Consider the following 13,672-nt stretch of genomic DNA (forward strand, 5'->3'; position numbering starts at 1 on the left):
ATACTATATAACTAAACGGCTCCGATATAAGGGAAATAACTTTAAAAAATACTAAGCCCCGGCTTTGGGACTGATTTTTGACGTAGAATTTGTTTACAATACTGCCCATCTTGCGTGTTAAAATTCACCATAGTTCTTCCTTTTGGATTTGTATACTTTGGTTCACGTAATCCGCCACAGACAGCAGTACCTTGGTAACACATTTCCGTTTCATTCACGAAATTACTCCTACTAAATGCCGTACACCGTGAGATATTACACATCAACAAAACATTGACTCAAGGCAACATCCGCAACGTTTATTACGTGTTCCACTTCGCTGGTACGTGAGAGATCTGACCACTCAAACACCCGTGGCCCTTGTATTATCCCGGAATGTAAAAATTTACTTCACAAAAATTTATTGTATGCATCAGTTGACTTCAATTGTATGTTACTGCGATACTTAGGTACTTTATTTGATTGATTTTTGTAATGTGGAAGGTTGATTTAAAGAATTTCCATGGACATACTGTATTTCATAGAGAAACTACAAGAAGGAACAAGATGGATGAATACACAAACACACAGAAAAACAGTTGAAATCAGCTGATGTAAAATTTTCAACAAAAGACATCACAGAGAGAATTCCGTGGAAGGAAATAGTCGGCTGACAGCAACGAGACAGCTGTAACGAGATCAAAAAATAGAGAACAACAATCTTGGACAACACAGTGATAAACAGACGAATCCTACGATGAAACTTAACAGATAATATCGACAACACAATAACACAAAGATACACAGGCGAACCCAGCGATGTTACTGAGCAGATATTCGGAACAACACAACGACGACGGCACAGACAAACTCAGTAGGTTTTATAATACAAACAGTCGCAGACAGACGCCATATTTAACACCCATGATTTTACATTGAATGAATATCTGTTGAAAATATTTGTGTTAGAACAACAAATGCAAGGGAAGTATTGAGTGAAAAAATCAGAAAAAGCCCTTCAGTTAAATAATAACAAAAATGTAATGAAAAATCAATATAGTATGTCAGACAAAGCGTCCACTCTCGTAAATATGTGTTTACTAAATTCAACTGACGAGGGAGATTTGGAAGGAATTCCAAAGTGATCAGGTAATGCATCAATCATTAAATAATCGTGTTTACCATATAACTGATAACACTGCTAAAGCCCATGCTATGTTTCCTTCCTATTGGCTGGTGCTATCGCTATCAGAATGTATTAAAAATTTATAAATTTATCATTGACATCAGGCCACCTAAAGGTTATTCTCAAAACCACATATGATGGATCGTTTCTACTAATATAAATAGGAGATACGTTTAGGTTAACCCATTACTGCTGATAAAAAACTAACCATGAACGTAATTACCAATTGTATGTTATTTTGGGTGCTGCTTGGCGCAGGTATGTGAATATTTAAATATTTAAAAATCTTGATATTTTGAATTTAGAGAAGCTGCTTTCAGAATATTTAATATTAAATTAGTATATTTTCAGTAATGCGAGTAATTTTTTCAACTGATTACAGGTTTATAAAATATATTTCATCACTTGTAGATAAAAAAAATAGAATCGCTGAAGGAATTCAATGTGGAAACTTTTGTTTCACGTTTATAAGGATCTATGTTTATCAGGTTTTAAAGCTAGCATTGAAACATGCATAGTCCTTTAACGTTTCTAGACCAATTAAGAAATAACTTATCGAATTGATACAATATTATTTTCAAATAAATAAAGTTATGTTTGGAATTTAGTACAAATCTTCAGCAAAGAGCGGAAAAATACGCCAGTTAAATAATTATGGTAATTGCCTCTTAAGACAACACTGATTATTATATACTTAATCAGATAATTGTAAAATTAAACACCGGGCAATACCTAGCAGTTTTCCTCATACATAAGGGAAGGTAAACTGTTCATTGGCTGATTTTTTTTTAACAATTTTTTTTTTTCGTTCACTCAACAGCTCAGCTTAATGATTAAAATGGCTGTAAGGTCTTCTGGTATGTGTTGGCCATAATAACGGCTGGTACCTATATGTACAAAATTAGTAAAAACAAGCAAATTAGTTTTCTGCGCACATTTGAAATGTTAAATATCAAAAAGATTGTTTAATTAATCGTATTTGATTCCAACTACTTACAATTCGTAATAATGAATATTCGATTGTGTTGAAAATGTAGGGAAGCTGTTGCGTATCACCTGGTACAACTAGAGACATTGAGGTTATGGATAGTTTTTGCACAATATAAATGTGGACACACCAAATCCCAATACGTTAATGGGACGTATATGATTATCCGTTCCCTATTCAAAAAAGTGCAGGATGAACAGTGGAATTAAATTCGGAGAATCTTCAATGAAGACCTAGCAAATAATAAGCAGTTTGCAAACATTGCAAAAAAAAAGTTCTGGAACATTCAAAATCATGCCTCGATACCTTACTTACATTTGTTGTTCTGTGACCAATATTTACAACATATATTCACTTGCGCAAATTTTTACACCTGGTTCATTACACTAAGTAAATATCTGTTGAAAAAAAAAAAGGTAGGTTTCGTTCTTAAAATGTAATAAATCGACCGTAAATACTAGTAATGATGATTACATGAAAAAAAAAAAATATGACTTGTGAGACAAAGAAATAACATCTATAATATATATTTAAAAATGTACAAATTCAAGGTGTTCGAATTTAATATTTAGATGTTTGTATGGGACTCGACTCCACTTGTTTACCACATTCAAGGAAAGCACCAGGCGCACAAATCAACCACTCCCGTCACGGGGACGTAGTGACGAAAAATAACGATACGGGACTCATCCGAGTCACAGTAATCGGAACTAGAACACTTTAAAACCCTTTGACGGGTATCCGTGGATGGGCAAGACTGGTACCAGCCAGTTAAAAAGTGATGTTCGCACAGGCGTGGGCAGGGATGTTGCTGATTGTGATGGAGGAGGGGGGGTGTGGATAGGGGAGGTACCGGGATGTGGCAGTTTTTCCCCTGGAGGTGGTAGTTCTCCCCTGGAGGTGGTAGTTTCTCTCTTGGAGGTGGTAGGTTCTCCCCTGGAAGTGGTAGGTTCTCCCCTGGATGTGGTAGGGTCTCCCCTGGTGGGCTGATAGCGGTTGTTGCCATGACAGCCACACCGGCGCCGCCCCGGCCGCTCCACCAGCGCCCCGAGGAAGACCATGGCCACAGTGACTGGGTCCTCCTGCCCGACGACGACAACGGCACCCTGCACTGGGTCGACCTGAGCGCCAAGCCTGAGCCCTTCTCAGTCTCAGAGGACGACGTCACCTTCCTGCTGTACACCAGGTATCCACTCCAGCCGCTAACGTCTTTCCTCATGTGGAAACATCTATTCGCATGTTACATTGATTGTCGGTCAAACTTTCTTGTGTGACAAAATACCATTGGATTTGAATCGCTAATAACTTCGAGACTAATAATAATTAATCAACAATGGTTTACCCCACGTGTACGTCTACACTACAGTATTCAATTTGCATGTGATGTCATCTTACCAGCAAATGCAAATGCACATGATTGTATAAAAATGTTGATAACTAAATTCCATGTTAATACGAAACACTTGGTATGATTTTACCCCGATTTTTTCACAAAAAAATCTACGGTGCAGGCCTTATCAGTTTTTTATTTTTTTTTTATTTGTTTCTCGAACCTAATTGAATCAAAGTGTCCGGATTAGGGAGGTGGCTACGTCTGCTAACTGGGTAAACAGAAAAATAAATTAAAATTATAACCTGTGTATCGAAACAAAATCTGAGTCTTTCCGTACTAGCAAATGATATGTAGCATCCAACCTCGGTAACGAGCAAATTCGTGTGTTCTCGTGTTGCAAATACTTATAATACGAAACTTGGACATGAAATGATATCGATCACTATATATGTATGTAATTTGTGTTTCCAACTATATGTATGGACGCGAATCGCACGTAGTTTCCGCACCTGTGACTAAAATTTGCTGCCGAAGCTGCTACGTCAACTATTGAAACATCATATTATCAGATCGACTACATAATAAACCGGCTCCGATAAAAGTGGAAAAAAGATCTTGGAACGGATTCTTCGCCAAAGAATCTTATTAAAATATTGTCCATCTTGTTTAAATTTACCAAGCATGTGAATATTATAAAGTTTCCCTTTCTCCTTGTGAATTTTTGTTCTCAACCATCCGCCACACGTTCCCGTCCCATGGTTTTCGTTCCATTCACAAAATTACGCATAGAAAATGATGTGCACCGAGAGCTAAGATGTTACCCACCAGAGAACTCAACCATGCTGTCTCGCTCGCAGGGCGACAGGGAACAACCCGACCACCCTGAGGATTGGCGACGCCTCGTCTCTCGGCAGCTTCGACGCCCGCCGCCGCACAGAATTGGTAATCCACGGCTGGAACTCCAACGGCAACAGCATGGCTGTCGTCACGAACGGTGAGTGATGGCAATGACGACAATGGTAAGACATCCTGTAATTGTTGAGCAATTAGCAGCACCTCCGATAGTCCATGACCATACGATGACAGATATTAATTTTTTTAACTGTCATTAACATAAACGATTTTTAGCTAACATTAACTTCATAAGCAGGTTGAAAAACCCCTTGCTTCTTCACTGGGAGTGAGTGCTCAAGGGGGGTTGGGTGGGGGGCAGGTCTTACCTCCCTTCAGAAGTGGGGAGAAAAAATAAGACAGAAAAATGTTAACAACAAATTCTTGAAATAATTTCCAACAGGTTGGTTGATGGAATTTAAATACTTTCTTTGAACGAAACTAATAAAATACTAGATACATTTCATCATTCGTGAGTAGTCATTATAACTATAACCATGAAATAGGTTGAGCTACAAATACCATTGAGAGTGCACGAAAAACATTTGAAACAGTTTGTATAATATTTGTTAGGAAATGAAGTGGTTATTACTTTACTCGATTTTTTGGCCTATTTTCTCGATGATGATGATATAAGTGCAGGGATGTAACTATAGGGACCAGATGGGGCTTGTTACTCGGGCGCCGCATTTGGGGAGGGCGCCGCATTTGGGGAGGGCGCAGAGTAGTTTTTACTTGAATATCGCAGTGTTATAAATGATAAAAACATTTGGAGAGTAGATGAACTGAATTATTTGTATTGCAAATATTTTAAGACTGGTATTTTGCGCATACTATTTAACTTGCGATGGATTAAAAATTAAATGATTGCAAATAAATCAATTCATTTACCATATAATTTGAATAAAAAATATTTGGAATAGTGTAATTAATATTTAGTTGAGGTAAGAGGTGCTGCCGGGAAAATATTGGTTTGGTTGGTTTGAAAACAAAAATCCATCACCCTTGGGAACTAGTCTTGTTATGTCGCTGTCTTACGATGTGTCTTGCTTACAGGGCTGACTACAGAGCTGGGCATGTCGGGCAACTGCTGAGGACCTAGCGAATATAATTCTAACCCGATGATAACTTATTAGGAAATAAAAATAAAATTTAGTAAGATAATTTTACAACAAAATGGTGAGATTTAAGTTCCAAATTGGCTTAACAAAAAGCTTTTTGAAAGACTTTATCCTTCTAATTTATCTGGTGGAGGGCCCGGTATATATAATTAATGGTATCGAAATAGCAGGCATCCGCCTGTCCCTTATTCCTAACTTCATTATAAAAAGGATTAAGTCAGTATAAGTTGTAATTTTTGTTTTGAGTCCATGTTAAAAATTAAAAAAAAAAAACTATTTTTATTTTTACATTTAAAAGTTTAAATATATATTTTTTCTTCAAAATTTAGAAAAGCCGCTGAGTAAAGATATCGATCGATAAATAGATACAGTTCATTTAGGACCGATTTTGTGAATATTAATTACTTAAGCTAATTTCCATTAATTTGGAAATACTTGAGATTTTACAATTTTAAACTAGTATTAAATAAATGTAGCAATAGGTACAAGTAAGTTAAAGCAACTTTTTAGGATGTATACGTTCGATTCCCTCCAGTAAGGCTCCTCTTCTAAACATTATGCCTCTTGAAAGTACATGGCCCAGGGCCCCGCAAAGTTGAGGGGCGTCACTGCATGCTCATGTGTGGCGAGGGACTTAAAGGGCCAGCCTCGTCAGGGGTGTATTTGTGTTAGTGAAGGGGTGATAAGCGCGACGCTCGCTGGTGCTTCTAGCGCGGTATCTCCTCTAAAGCCAGGTTCTGAGATGGCGCGCAGTCTTCTCGTCGTGCATTGGACAACTATGAATTTGTTGTGGTGACTGTAACAATAAATGACATATAAATTAAGATAAATTTGTAATGCAAGGCGCTTAAGACTTTCAAGAATCTGTACCGGTTTTTTTACGCTTAAAACATTATTCAGAAACACGCCTATTAGCCACTTAAACTCTTCTAAATACGGTTTTAAAATTAATCCAGAAAAGAAACAACTTATTGACTCAGCAAACTCTCAAATGCTTTTCGTAAACAGATCCCACTCAGATATCTCGAGCAGTTTTGAAATCGCGAAGTTATTCCTGAATCTCTGCACACGGTATGTGTGCCCGGGTAGGTTGGGGCCTTAATTGGCGATACTTACCACCAGCCTAATTTTATTTATGGGAACTGTTCATTTATGATTATCACACTCAATAAATATTAACTTATAATGAAGTAGGTTATTCAGAGACTAAATCACGAATGCATACATGTGATGCAAACCAAGTTGTCTCCAGATAACTACTCCACTTAGATCTTGGTATTATTGAATTCATTGATTCCACAATGATACTGCAGTATAGAAGTGAAGAAATGGAACAACATAACACGCGTATTTTAACTCTGCGTGAAAACAGTTTCATTAGTGGACTTTTCTTTGTTCTCTAAACAAGCAGAAAAATTAAGCAGCCAACATTTTAACCACGATTTTTAATCTACTTTGATATTCAAAGATAAGCAGTGTGATATATTTGGATTAACAAGCAGGCCTACCGCCTGTATCATTAATGTCTTAGACAGATAAGGTCTGGCGTGACTTTTAAAAACCTTGATATCACTCTGATTTCCTGCACGTGGTGGTCTTTATCTCTTGACGCTAGAAGCTTGTGTAACCTACTTTAGTGCCTGTATTGTATTCTGCAGAAAGTAACACATTATGTTACTTTTATAAACATAAAAATAAATAAGTGCTACTAAATACATTAGTGATCTTTGCTGGTTGTAGAATAAAATCATAATGTTATTATATTATCTATTTCCAGCTAGATGATATGAAAAATATCACTAAACCAGGATAAGGAATGAAGTTTGAAACTGGTTTACCTACAAGTTACTGAATCTAATAGAAAATAATAATCATATTGATATCCAAAACACTGTTAGATTCATCTATACTTTAAAAATTAATTTTAAAAATAACTTCCTTACAAAGAACTACAATTTTAACGGTTTAACAACCTACTTTTGTCTTTGAAGTAAAACCTTCACAATTGACAAAAAAAAACAAAAAAAAACGGGTTATTTTCCAATCCCTTAGCGGCCATTCAGAGAGTGTGTTACATTAGCTACAAGAATAAATTATAAAAAAAGCTTCAACTTACAACGCTTGCTAATAAGGTTACTGTGTTTGGATTTTCTGCTTCCAAATTAAATTGCTGTTTTTAAAAATTTGGCTTGTTGAGTTATTTATTTTGTTTTACTTTTCTGTGTGAAATGATTTCCATGCATTAAAAACTCACTAATTGTTCAACTTATTTTTGTAAAAAAATATACAATATTTTCTCCACAGAGAAAACTAGTGTTGGTATAGTGTCTTAACACTAGGATATGTAAGTATAACCTTTATCAAATTATCCAAGTATCCTGATGAGTCAGCTTAACGTATTTTTTTTAACTTTATTCTTTCAAAAATTGACTTTCTTTAACGCCCCCGCAAGCCCCTAGGGAGCGTCGTGAACCGCGTAAAATTGCCGGGAATTACCTGGTATAGTGTATCGCCATCCGACATATCAGCAAAATAAGTTACGGCACACAGTTCACCCAAACCTCTCGGCATTCAACGCGGGTATAGAAAATATCAGGGCTTAATTTAAACAACAAAAGAAAAGAATTTGCTTGAGAAAGCACAACTTTTGCGGAAAATACGACAAGACAATATTTATTTATCTGAAAGTCTGACATCAAACTATTACAAGCATAAAAAAAATATAAGCATTCGCCGGTACCTATTAATTAAATCGGGCCCGATGCTATAAACTATATATATATATTCATACCCAACACATGATAAGGAAATATAAAAATACCCTAATCTTAACATCAGTTACCAAGACACTTTATATTTATTTAAAATCTCAAATAAACCAAGTTCCAGTTAGTAAAGGCCTTCCTGGTTATGCGACGTGCTCAAGTGTTCGGGGGACAGGTACCCTTAAAACGTTCAACGCGAGTCTCTACCATTTGAATTTTATCAATTATTTACTTCACGTGTCCATATCCGAAAATTGTTACATGTAACTGGCGGAACCAGACCTCCGATGTAAAATGACACTCTCAGGCTCGATGTAATTATTTCTGCCACCAATCTCTTGCAGTATAACTCCGTGGCACAAGGGGAATCAAAAGGGAAGTCACTCACGTATCGGCTCGGCGTCTCCGTTGGATTAGCGAATCCTCGCTAAACCCCACTGGTCCTCAGGCCAGTCGGTGCTGACGGCTATACCAGCCGCAAGGAGCCTCGTTCCGCCGCGATAGAACAGCGGCTATCATCTTCACCAGCTATACAGCTACTCTTCCACACACATATCAACGAGTTATTTGCTGCCCAAGCCGGCCCCACACTCGCAAAAATCATTTTTAGCGAGGCCCCTGGCGCGAACCGAATCACACTCGCCGGCCCGTCGTACATAACAGCTGATCGCCTGCCATTCCCCTCTCCTCCTTCAACCAAGGGAGGGGAAAAAAGTCTGTCCCTCGCGCGCATGCGCGCCGTGCTCGTGAATTGTTTCATTTTACCCCGATCACAATTTGTCCAACATTGCTCTGTCGCATTAATAATTAAAATACTTTTATACAAATGCAAATATATAACTACATTATAAATATAACCAATAAACACAATTATTTAATGATATTCTCACTAACTGTTACCAGGTGCTCCCAGGCGACACTAGCGCTGAAAAACGTTACCAACATTTCAAAAATACCGCCGTACGGATAACACCAATACTCAAATAAACTATACTAAAGGAAAACTATACTATAAACTTCCTTTTAATTTTCTAGTAAAACAGTACCCCGAGAAAAGGGGTACAATATCCCCCCCAAAAAAAATTTTAAAAAAAAATTAAGGTAATAACAATTTCTTTGGGCAGGTACCAATAAAAACATAGAATAAAACATTTAAACACATATAGATGGAAATAAATCACAGCCTTAGAATCACAAACAGATTGCGGAAAATTTCTCAAAAGCACGAGTCAAGAGACATGATAGAACACACACAGAATAGAGTGGTACCTCACTCCGAAAGCTAAACTAAACCTACCCCAAAATTAACGCACCAAAAAAAAATTACCAAAAACTTATAAATAACAAAAACGTACGGCGCGTACAATACAACTATTTGAGCACTCTTTACAATCTCTAATATATAATTACTAACAAGACTAAAGCCTAATAAATTAGAAAACTACTTGTTAATGGCGAAACCGTACAGTATGTACCTTACGCCTTATTCCTGCCCCTTTTTTTCTTCTTCCTCACGGGCTTTGAAACAAGACCTTTTTTCATGACCTCTCCTCCCACAGTAATCGCATACTAACCCCCTTCCCTTTTCCGGGCATTCTGCTTTAAAGTGACCCGGTTTTCCACACCTAAAACAGCTCCTAGGCCCTTTCTGCCCCCCTTCCTCCAAGCCCTTAACATATTGGTTTGGAAGCCTACTACCACCCATGCGTTCAAAATCTCTCTTAGCACACCATAAATTATCAATTTCAACTGCCCACGTAAATAATTTCCCAGTGCCCTTTGGTTTTCCTACAAACGCACACTCCCTCCTCACCTCGGGGCGCATGTTTTCTACTACTATTTGCACCATATCTCCCTCGCTTAACCCGAGACCAAAAACTTTACTCATGCTACTCACATTCTGCACAAATTCTACCATGCTCTCGTGAGCTTTTTGGAACCGGTACACATGCTCTTTTTCAAGACGTAGTTTAACTCGACGGGGGCACATATTTTCCCACAATAATTTCTTCGTTCTTTCCCAACTGCTATTTTCCACTGCACACTGACTCAAAACGTTTCGGGCCACTCCCGAACACCTCCCTGCTAGGCATTTTATCAAATAGCTTTGGTCTTCAAAAAGTTCGACTTCAACCATTTTATCCACCTCACTACAAAAGGGTATTAACTTACTGGGGTCCCCCTCATGCAACACTGGCAAACCTTTAATGCTGTCCAAAATCACCTTTTTTTCTATTTGACCTAACAGGTCTATTTTCCCGTGAATCCCAGCTGTAGACCTCGATATCCCTTCCGCTGAAATAACTCCTACCTCTCTTTCCTTCAAGAATTCGGAAAACGTTTTTCGTAACTCGTCAATACCCACCTCGGCGTTTACGGCTAGGCCCGCCGCTTGAACATTGCTTAATAACTCGGGCTTAGTCAGCTTGTAGATCCAGCTCACAGGCATCATTGAAATTACGCCAATACTAATCACAACCGCTATGCTTAGCCACAAGCAAATCCCAGTAGCAGAGTGGCGCATTTGACGCCCCCGCAAGCCCCTAGGGAGCGTCGTGAACCGCGTAAAATTGCGGGGAATTACCTGGTATAGTGTATCGCCATCCGACATATCAGCAAAATAAGTTACGGCACACAGTTCACCCAAACCTCTCGGCATTCAACGCGGGTATAGAAAATATCAGGGCTTAATTTAAACAACAAAAGAAAGGAATTTGCTTGAGAAAGCACAACTTTTGCGGCAAATACGACAAGACAATATTTATTTATCTGAAAGTCTGACATCAAACTATTACAAGCATAAAAAAAATATAAGCATTCGCCGGTACCTATTAATTAAATCGGGCCCGATGCTATAAACTATATATATTCATACCCAACACATGATAAGGAAATATAAAAATACCCTAATCTTAACATCAGTTACCAAGACACTTTATATTTATTTAAAATCTCAAATAAACCAAGTTCCAGTTAGTAAAGGCCTTCCTGGTTATGCGACGTGCTCAAGTGTTCGGGGGACAGGTACCCTTAAAACGTTCAACGCGAGTCTCTACCATTTGAATTTTATCAATTATTTACTTCACGTGTCCATATCCGAAAATTGTTACATGTAACTGGCGGAACCAGACTTCCGATGTAAAATGACACTCTCAGGCTCGATGTAATTATTTCTGCCACCAATCTCTTGCAGTATAACTCCGTGGCACAAGGGGAATCAAAAGGGAAGTCACTCACGTATCGGCTCGGCGTCTCCGTTGGATTAGCGAATCCTCGCTAAACCCCACTGGTCCTCAGGCCAGTCGGTGCTGACGGCTATACCAGCCGCAAGGAGCCTCGTTCCGCCGCGATAGAACAGCGGCTATCATCTTCACCAGCTATACAGCTACTCTTCCACACACATATCAACGAGTTATTTGCTGCCCAAGCCGGCCCCACACTCGCAAAAATCATTTTTAGCGAGGCCCCTGGCGCGAACCGAATCACACTCGCCGGCCCGTCGTACATAACAGCTGATCGCCTGCCATTCCCCTCTCCTCCTTCAACCAAGGGAGGGGAAAAAAGTCTGTCCCTCGCGCGCATGCGCGCCGTGCTCGTGAATTGTTTCATTTTACCCCGATCACAATTTGTCCAACATTGCTCTGTCGCATTAATAATTAAAATACTTTTATACAAATGCAAATATATAACTACATTATAAATATAACCAATAAACACAATTATTTAATGATATTCTCACTAACTGTTACCAGGTGCTCCCAGGCGACACTAGCGCTGAAAAACGTTACCAACATTTCAAAAATACCGCCGTACGGATAACACCAATACTCAAATAAACTATACTAAAGGAAAACTATACTATAAACTTCCTTTTAATTTTCTAGTAAAACAGTACCCCGAGAAAAGGGGTACATCTTTACGTTACTTAGTGTTACAATGCGCATTTTTCTTTACCACGCAATTATTAGCTTGACCTGTATGTATGTATGAATGGACTATGTAATAAAATCTTTCCAACCAATTTTTACCCACTTGTTGACGTCCGAATGTGTTAAAATTTTGCATACATATAAATAAACTCTGACAATACAATATTTTGATAACTTTAGACATTAGAGTGGGAGATGGTAAAAAATCATGCTTTTTGTGTATACATGAGTTTGGGGCATGGTAAGAATTTTCCCCGCGGTCGACTGTGCCCCCAGGGATAGTGGGGTTAAATAACACAAATATCGAAAATTTTATAAATTAATACTTTAAATTTGGAGTGTTTCCGAAACAAATGTATTGTGGAGGAAAATTTGCCTGGGGAAAAAGAGGGAAGGGGGGGGGGGGGGGGGGAGCCGTAAGGCCCTTAAAATTCGAATTAAAAAAATATATTATTTTTGATTTAGAGTTTTTTCGAGGTCAAGTTATGGTGGAAAATGTGCCTGGGATTTGAAATCCTCCCCCTCAGAGGGGGTTGGGGTTAATGACCCTAAATTTCAAAAATTTTAAAAATATATTCTTTTCAATTTACATTGTTCCCGAGGTCAGGTTGTGGTGGAAATGTGCCCGGGGTTCTAATTTCTTCCACACGGAGGAGGGATAGGTTAATAACCCTAATTTAAGAAAATTTTAAAAATGTAATTTTTTGTAGTGTCTCTCATCCAATAGGTCGGGCTATGGTAGAATATATACCATGAGAAAGGTTAAAGCCCCAAAATCATTAATGCCCTCGTAGCCCGCCTTTAAGGAAGACTTAGTTAATGCGTATGAAATATAAAGAATATCCCTGCTGAGTTTCAAGTCTGTAGATATACATATACTTGAAAGAGGTTCAAATTTATGCTATCATTTTACCTAGTACTCAAAAATATGATCAGTATTACTTTAAATTAGTTTTTCAAAACCATAAACGTTTGTTATTTAATTTAATAATAATTTTAAACTTGCAAGCTTATTTTTTCTTAATTAATTAATGTCTGCAGTTATATTTCGAGACTAAAAAGAATAAAATGAACTTATCGTTTTAAAAAAAACTCTTTCATCGTTGAATGAACTAAAAATTAAAAAAAAATTAAATTAAAGTTTTTTTCCAACAGCCAAATACTCTGTACAACTAAAAGCGTGGGGTGCATATCATTTAGCTTAAATTTTCCATCAGTTTTTTCAAAATGATTTGTAATATATTTTCTATTACTAATTATATTATGTAGTCAATACAATAATTTTTGGATAAAGTCATTACGAAAATGACTATATGAACTTAATACAAAAAAATCTTAAAATTATCAGCAATGGGGTGCTCGATATCAATTGTCTTTAATTTTATATCTCTATTTTGAGGATGTAGTCAATACGAAAATGACTATATTAAATTATTAAAAATATTATCTTAAAATAGTGTTGGGGTGCACGATATAATTT

General features: G+C 37.5%; 1 protein-coding gene across 1 annotated transcript in view; it reads left to right on the forward strand.

Annotated features, from left to right (window-relative positions):
- Positions 1 to 1,340: 1,340 nt before the first annotated feature.
- The window catches only part of LOC134538042 (pancreatic lipase-related protein 2-like), a 31,180-nt gene continuing 18,848 nt past the window's right edge, over positions 1,341 to 13,672 (forward strand). Inside the window, exons 1-3 of the mRNA XM_063379015.1 lie at positions 1,341 to 1,423; positions 3,165 to 3,339; positions 4,344 to 4,480. Coding sequence (XP_063235085.1) covers positions 1,375 to 1,423; positions 3,165 to 3,339; positions 4,344 to 4,480 — 361 coding nt within the window. The 5' untranslated portion in view covers positions 1,341 to 1,374. The remainder of the gene's footprint in view (positions 1,424 to 3,164; positions 3,340 to 4,343; positions 4,481 to 13,672) is intronic.

Source organism: Bacillus rossius, chromosome 13 (assembly GCF_032445375.1).
Source record: "Bacillus rossius redtenbacheri isolate Brsri chromosome 13, Brsri_v3, whole genome shotgun sequence".
Lineage (NCBI taxonomy): Eukaryota > Metazoa > Arthropoda > Insecta > Phasmatodea > Bacillidae > Bacillus > Bacillus rossius.